The sequence below is a fragment of the Aedes aegypti genome, chromosome 2 (assembly GCF_002204515.2).
Source record: "Aedes aegypti strain LVP_AGWG chromosome 2, AaegL5.0 Primary Assembly, whole genome shotgun sequence".
NCBI lineage: Eukaryota > Metazoa > Arthropoda > Insecta > Diptera > Culicidae > Aedes > Aedes aegypti.
In genome coordinates this window covers 171,317,816-171,326,569 of record NC_035108.1, presented here as the reverse complement: position 1 = coordinate 171,326,569, position 8,754 = coordinate 171,317,816, and the positions used below count along the sequence as shown (strand labels likewise).

At 39.8% G+C, this 8,754-nt stretch overlaps 1 protein-coding gene across 1 annotated transcript; it reads right to left on the bottom strand.

Moving 5' to 3' along the window:
• Nucleotides 1-494: 494 nt before the first annotated feature.
• On the bottom strand, nt 495-2,490 carry LOC5571710 (myrosinase 1). Its single transcript, XM_021843138.1, has 5 exons — nt 2,348-2,490; nt 2,081-2,279; nt 1,537-2,014; nt 1,382-1,476; nt 495-1,321 (listed from the first exon to the last, which is right to left on the bottom strand). The coding sequence occupies exons 1-5, from the start codon at nt 2,389-2,391 to the stop codon at nt 536-538; spliced, it is 1,602 nt and encodes a 533-aa protein (XP_021698830.1). The 5' UTR covers nt 2,392-2,490; the 3' UTR covers nt 495-535.
• Between the last annotated feature and the right edge of the window lie 6,264 nt (nt 2,491-8,754).

Genomic DNA, 8,754 nt, shown 5'->3' with positions numbered 1-8,754 from the left:
TTTGAAGGAATTGAAAAAAACGGTGGTGTTCTATGACCATGAGAGTTGTACCATGCAGGAAGAAGATCTACAAGCAAGTTTTACTAGAGTTTCCGTTCGACTAGTACTTAGAATCAACTATACCGATGTGCAGAAAAACATTGTGTGGTGGCAAAGAATTAATCGCGAACTCGTTTAATTTTATGGCGAAACTAGTATCCTTAAGGCGGCTAAGGCTAGAAGGGTACGCTTGGCAGGGTATGTTGTAAGATTGCCAAACAACTCTGTTTGCTCATCCAAAAAAGACGTGGAATACAGCCAGCTAGAAGGCTTGATCAAGTGCACTATGACAAGAATAGTATAAGTCGCAGCCGAGAATGTAGAGGGACAGCCATGTATATGGGAATTAGCAAAATAGTGTTGATAAAGATTTATCAGGACAAATCATGTCAAATTTAAAACATAAATGAACTAATAATAACGCAGTCTTGATCATAGTGTAATCATGCAATCTCTTATCGATAAACGTATGTGTTTTAATTTCGCATGTCCATTCTTAAGCATAACACCTAAAGATCCAATAAAAACCAAATGCCAATGTTATCAAACCCCGTGAAGCATCGAAACTGATGGCGTCATTATTGTCAGGGATATAGACTTCAGGCTCCGGTATGTAGTCCAAATCTATCAACCGAGTTTTAATAATGTTAGCATACGCCTTTGCCGAGCTCTTGGCAATTCTCTTTCTGTCTGGATCGTTGTAGTCCACGTAGTACAATCCAAAACGCTCGGTCAGCCCAGCCCGCCACTCAAAGTTGTCCATCAAACTCCATGCAACGTAACCTTTCACATCGCTCCCTTCGTCCATAGCATCCAATACAGCACTCAGATACTGATTGTAATAGTTGATACGAGCAATATCTTTGGTTCCACCTCGATCGCTGACCCCGTTTTCTGTTATGTACACCGGTGGGTTGTCGTACTCATTCCGGATCCACGTTAACAAATGGTACATCCCCTTTGGATAGACTCTGAACCAACCGGAACCAGTTTCTGGCCAAGCTGGATCTTGGTAACCGACAGTGTTGCGATCATGATCAAAAGATGGCACTCTGTAGTTTGCAGTATTGTCGGCATCGTTTTTGTACACCAGCGATGTTGTGTATGTATTGATGCCGAAAAAGTCGGAGGAGCCCTTAAGTTTCGTAATCTCCTCAGGTGTGAATTCGGGTAGTCGCGAATTAGGGAATCCTTGCTGAGCACTGAGCATGTTGACACGATCGATCATTACTTGTGGGTAATTTCCGGTTTTGCTGTAAATTGGATGCATGTACCATCCAATCTGACAGAAAGATATTCGGTTAGGACGCCTTGCTCAATGAACATAACAAGCGTTACTTACGTGGAATTGCATTGACCATTCTGAAGCTTCACGGTCGTCAGATGAATTGCTCCGTGGCTCGGCCCATGAAGAGTCAACCGTTATTCCGATGATTCCTAAATAAATTTGAAGAACACATTACTTATCAAATTAAGAAGATCATAGAGTAAGAATACCATTTTGCGTCGGTTGAAACTGAGTTCTGTAGAGTTCAACCGCTTCGGCATGCGACAAAAGCAAATTGTGGCTACACAGATAGCAAGGAATCCCAGGGAAGTTGTATCCAGGTGCCATAGAATCATGTTCATAGGAATACAGGCAAGTTTGCAAAGGCTCGTTAAACGTTGTCCACCATTTGACACGATCTCCGAATTCCTCAAATGCGACTTTGGCGTATTCTCTGAAGTGCTCGATAATTTCCCTATTGGTCCAACCTCCCATTTCCTGCAGGCGCTGTGGTAGATCCCAATGGTACAACGTAACCATTGGTTCAATATCATATTTGATCAACTCGTTGATCAGATTGTTGTAATAGGCAATCCCCGCCTTGTTCACGTTATTACCGACACCAGTGGGCATGATCCGACTCCAAGCGATTGAAAAGCGATACATACTGACTCCCAAATCCCGGAGCATCTCCACGTCACGTTTATACTAAAATTACAAAGGCATTGTTATTATATCGACTGTTACCATTTAAATTTCTTCACATGAACTCACATTTCGGTAGCTGTCACAGGCGACGTCTCCATTTGTGCGGTCAGCGATCTTCTCGGGATGGTTGTGAACCAGATGATCCCAAATAGATTCCCCTTTTCCGTCTTCATTCCATGCTCCCTCGATTTGATACGCTGAAGTTCCGACGCCAAATTTGAACTCCGCTGGAAACCGTTTCTGTCCATCGGTTTCAGTGATTGCTCTTTAATGTTTAATAATCCAATAAGTAAATAATTAATTTAGTATAGAAATGTTGAATAAAAATCTCACAAATAATAGCATATTAATGTCACCCCCAGAAATTTTGCTCTCATTGTTCAATCCGATCAGCGCTGAATACGACTGAGTAAATTTAACCCAAGATACCACAGGGAGCAATCGATTCTGAACTGGGGGTATTCGATTGTCCATATTATCTGACAAGCTTTGTGTCATAATGGTCCGTAATCTTCTTCCATTATTATCTAATAAACCATGTTTATTTTGAGAAATGATAACCGCTATAATGATTAAACAACAAGATGCAGATAATTGAACAAGCGTAGTGTCATTTTCTATGCCAATATCCAAACAAATCCGAACAGGTGCAAATTTTACATATGTAAGTAATGAAAAACTTACATCCAAACAGCTCGTAAAATGTATACTGACATTTCTTATGTGACCCATCCTCTATGGTTTATGCTCAATCTTCCAAACTTCCAAAACTCATCTCGTTGTTTGTTGAAATCTTTTGAAAATGTACTACTTCCGTAACCTGGGGACAAATTGCACTTTAGGGTGTCCCAGAAAGTATGGGCACGACTTTGATAATGCAAATCATAGCAGGGTTGGGAAAAATCTGGAAATTCACTCTACAGTAGTCAAGCAAAGCCAATCACAGTCAGCGAAGCCAGTGAAACTCACGCCCATCGCTGCTGTAGGCAAAAAGCCTTGTAAATAGCAAAACACCCGTTGCTAAGGGCAACCCAGAATTACTGTAGAAAAATGTTCTATTTCCCGCTACATTTCCCGCATTTGGAGCCTTCAATGACACTCATGATTTAGAAAATTCGTGCACCCAACATAGGCTACTTGATGAGATTCACGTTTTTGGAACTACTGTACTGGAGAGCCACGTGATTTTCGCAAAAAATCAAGCCTACTACTATTACCATTCCCAGCACTGAATCTTAGTACTTTTCCAAACAATCAAATATTTTTATATTTTTTATTTTTCAATCGGCTATTTCAACCAGCATCTGTGATAAATTTGTTTGATTTAATAATCGTTTACATTGCATATTTTGATTTTAGAAAACCAATTCTTATCTGGTCAGCACAGACCCTACATTTTGTTTTTGTTGAATAATAACTAATAAAATATCAGTTGCTTCTCACCTCTCGACGAGTATGGTTGTGTTTTATATCCAGCTGTGGTTCAGTACAGAAGTGTATACTAGTAGCGTGTGATTCTTGGGATCTCATTTTTCGTGCTATCTTCCTTCCACCTTCGTTTTTCGGTTCGCAGATAAGTACCCTTTTGACTGATCATTCTATTTTGAGTGACTACAACAACTGCTGAAACAGATAGTGTTTGACGCTTGACGCTCTGGAAGCTAAGCTTCCATATTGAGCCATGGACCAAGATAGCGATCACTGCGAGGATCCATCTAAGATCAAGCCTCCTGATCCGGATAGTCATGTTCAGCATGTTCAGCCGATTTTGCAATCACAGATTCCTTCTACTGACTCTTCTCTGTCCGTACCGCCATTGTCCGCTCACGCTGCTCCTCTTGTTCCTCCTCCGCCTACGCCTCCGTCTTCCAGTTACGTTGCTCCACCGTCATCATCGTCGTCATCACTCCAGTCCACCTCAACACCAAAGCCCCCGCAATCGAAACGGCATAGATGTTACCATGGGGCAGGACACTAGATCCAGTATTAAAATATTAATATTTATTAATGATATTAATATGGATATTAAGAAGATTATCAAGTATTCATGGAGTTTTGCTGTTTGCCTGTTGCCGGAGTTGCCAAGGCAAATTGATTATTTATATGAAAAAACAACTCGAACTGACAATAAACAAGTTCGTCTCAGATCCATATGGTCATGATATCATGATGAGTGAATGGATCAGAATTACCTTTTAGCCAAAATATGTTCAATATGTTATGGGAGTCTCATGTACCTCCTTGCTAAATCTAGATACCGCCGTGAGAAGCCCGCATAGATTTTCTCCACTCAAACAAATTTCGTATTCATTGAAATCATGGCATAACCAAATGGTAGCTTTGTGTTCTTAAGGCCGCACGGGACGTCATCATAATCACCCTATCCATTTCAAGAAGCAAATCCCAAGAACCACTCCATATATCGATGCGAAAATGTATCACTATGATTCTATATATGTAGTGCACAACCTAATAAATTTTCAGCTTCATCGGTTCACTAAAACTCGAGATTTGCTTCCACAAAGTTTTGATGATAATTGTTAGAGTGAGACGAAAGATAGGGAAAATAACACGGTCTCCCGTGTCCCCTTAATAAAAATAACCTAAACGGATGAACGGAGTGCACAAATTATAGCGATGGGAAGAGCTTAATTCATAAGAATAAGTGTTCAACGGAAGTGGTCGGCAATAAGAGGAAGATTAAGAAAAGAAAATATGTTCCTGAAGCATATGTGTTGGAGTAATATCAGAATCTATACCTGACAGGTTTCCGCAGACCAGGATATTCCCCATACTACCACTAATGAATCCAGTGATTAGAACATCCTCACCTCCATTCTCTATATTGAGCAAAATATGGTCTGGCTAGAAAGAGGCTGGCACCTTGTACGATGCATGACATTCGGTGAAGCTTCATTGTCATCAATGCCCCACATCTTTCTACGATTTCCGGGCCGTATGTCAGATCCGCAAAACATACAATTTACGATCCCTAGCCGCTTGTTTATGAGTCTTCTACATTGACTTAAATTCAAGATACTTCTGTCAGATGTCTTTAGGCAAATCGTGGCTATCTCGATGATATCATAAAAATAATATATATTAATCCGTATTAACGGATATTAATACCAATATTAAGGAGTGTCTTACCCCATGGATGTTACCCAGAGTCTTCCAAGGGTCCGTACGAAGTGTTCGTTCGTCAGAAAGATAAGCCAGTCAAGGTACTGCTTGTGTCGGCCGAGGTTCATAAACATTTTCGGTCTATCAAGGAAGTCAAACAGATCGGGTTCACTAAGGTTCGCCTCATCTTTTCCGATCGGCTAGAAGCCAATAATGTTGTTTACAACGAGCTTCTCAGCAGACTCTACAGAGTATACATCCCTAGTGAGAAAGTAGAAATCGATGGCGTAATCAATCAAGCCGAGATGGACTTGAACTACCTAAATAATGAAGGTTATGGAAAGTTGAAGGACCCACGTGTTCCACAGGTGTCGATTCTTGAATGTCAACAACTAGCCGAAGCGCGGGTTGAAGACAATGTGAAAACCTATTCTCCCAGTAATGAAATTCGAGTCACATTCGAAGGTACCATTCTGCCAGATTATGTGGAGATTGATAAAGCTCTCATTCGTGTTCGCGTCTACACCCCGAAGGTCATGCTCTGTGCCAAATGTAAAAGATTTGGTCATACCGAAATCTATTGTTCGAATCAAGCCTGTTGTGGTAGCTGTGGTAAGCGCCATGCTGAGGGTGAATGTACAATACAGCAACCAGCTTGCTTGTATTGCAAAGGTACTCACTTTTTCAAAAATGAGTGCCCCACCTATAAGAAACAAATGGTGCTAGCAAAGGCTAGAGTTGTTCAAAAGTCCAAATTGAGTTACGCAGCGATAGTGAAAGCTCCCATGTCTCCCAATTTCGTGCATGAAAACGTATACAGTTCGTTGAGCGAACTGTCCGATGCTGACGAAGATGAAGCTCATCATAGCAGTTATGTTCCACCAAAAAGGAAAAAACTTCGATTCGATAATGTCGCTAAGCGTACAAAGCAGCACAACGATAAAGTTCCTCCCCCAGTTGGTCAAGTTTTCAAGCAAGCTAAGCCTTCGCAAGAAATTCCTGGATTCAAGGAAGATGCATTCCCTCCACTCCCAGATCGTAATGATGGTTTGGACAGCAACCGACGTGCAACTGAGTCCTCTAATTCGAACCCATGTACAGATAAGTTCAATGTTCTTCAGTTGATTCACTTATTCGCAGAAGCGTTCGATCTAGGCAAATTCTGGATCGACCTGCTGTTGAAACTGACTCCCATTTTCAAGACCATTCTTTCAAAGATTATAACGTGCTTGCCTCTCCTGGGTTCATTTCTGTCTATCGATGGCTAATCCAAATCGAAATAGTAGATTCTCCATCTTGCAATGGAACTGTCGAAGCCTTTTACCGAAAATAGGTAATCTTCGTTCTTTTCTCAATCAGATAGAAGCAGATTGTTTTGTACTCTCTGAAACATTTCTAGTAGAAAGTTTATTCTTCAGCATTCCTTCGCATAATATTGTTCGTTTAGATCGTGAAACTCGGTCAGGAGGAGTATTAGTCGGTATTAAATGTAACTATTCATTCGAACGAGTGGCTATCCGGAATAGCTTGCTCATAGAAATTGTCGCATGTTCCGTCCTGATAGATACCCAAAATGTCACAATTGCTTCCATTTATATTCCACCGTCGGCTAAAATAGATAGAAATAAACTGCGTGTAGTGATTGATCAAATTCCGCAACCAGCATTCATATTAGGTGATTTCAACTCCCATGGCACTGAATGGGGAGAATCGGTAGACGATTCCAGAGCGAACATAATCTATGAAATTTTGGATGAATACAATCTTGCCGTGCTGAATACGGGAAAAATAACCCGAATAGCTTGTCCACCACATAAATGTAGCAGAGTCGACCTTTCTCTTTGCTCTTCGGCAATTGCGTTAAGTTCATCCTGGTCTGTTATGAATGATCCAGCAGACAGTGACCACCTTCCCATTCACATCACATTCGGTACATTTGAACAACAACAAACAACAGTGCAGTTTGATCTTTGTCGCCACATAAATTGGAATGATTATTCGTCATTGATTTTGCAAGCCATTGATGATAACAATGAAATGCATCCGGATGAATTATATTCTTTTCTCACTTCGGTCATAAACGAAGCTGCAATGAAAGCTCAAACTAAGCCCATACCCAAATGCCCACGTAAATCTAAAACTCCTACAATTTGGTGGGATAAGGATTTTACTGAAATGATTAATCAAAATTCAGAAGCTTATAAAATGTTCCGAAGATCTGGTGCAACAGAACAATTTCTGTATTATAAAAAAGTTGAAGCGAAAACTAAACGTCTTCTTAAACAGAAGAAACGAAGTTTTTCGAGAACATATGTAGAATCACTTGATAGTCAAACTGCTCTCAGTTCTCTATGGAGTACAGCACGCAAAATGCGTAATTATGTCCATCCACCTTGTAATCTTGAAAAATTCGATTCTGAATGGATTCAAGATTTCGCACAACTCATATGTCCTGCTTTTGCCGCCGTAAAGAGACCAAACTTTCTGAATGAAAGTTCCGATAATGATAACTTAGATCTAATTCATGATTACAGTTTATCTGAACTGGAACATGCATTAACAGCCTGTAACAACTCGTCACCTGGATTAGACAATGTTAAATTTCCTCTGATTCAAAAATTGCCTGAAAAAGCCAAACTCCTTCTATTAAAATCATTCAATTGGATTGTTCAAAACAATGCTATTCCAGATGCATGGTCGATAGTGAAAATAGTTGCAATTAAAAAACCTGGAAGAGATCCGGGCAATGCGGATTCATATCGTCCCATTGGATTGTTATCGTTTTACAGAAAAACATTAGAAAAAATGATTCAATTTCGATTAGAAAGCTGGGCAGAAAAGAATAATATTCTTTCCCCAACTCAATACGGATTTAGACAAAATAGAAGTACACGTGATTGTCAAATATTACTAGCAACCGACATACAATTGGCCTATACCTCCAAAGAAGAACTGGCGGCTATATTTTTAGACATAAAAGGTGCTTATGATTCAGTTTTAATTGACATACTTTGTAAAAAACTAAACGATCTCGGGGTTCCAGGTCAACTAGCATGTTTTTTGTACTCTTTGCTTTCGTATAAAGAAATGCACTTTGAACAGAATAATAAAATATTGCTTACTCGTTGTAGTTTTGCAGGACTCACACAAGGTTCTGTGTTAAGCCCTCCATTTTATAATATGTATGTAAGTGATATTGATGGTTGTATTCACAAAAACTGCTATTTAGTTCAATACGCTGATGACAGTTGTTTTTGGACGTTTGTTAAAAACATACAGTTGGCGAAAGAGTATTTGCAAACTACATTGAACAACCTCATGAAATGGGCCAATGACATCGGATTTACGTTTTCACCAAATAAAAGCAAAATTGTAGTTTTTTCAAGAAAACTTTCCCCCGCGAAAATTGAAGTACAGCTTGGGTCAGAAAAGATTCCTATATCATCAAGTACAAAATACCTTGGTGTTTGGTACAATCAGAAATGTACATGGAAAATGCACGTTGAATATCTTGTCACGAAGTGTCATAAGCGAATAAACTTTCTTCGAACAATATCTAGCACATGGTGGGGTGCACATCCGAATGATATGATTAAGCTTTACAAGACAACCATTCT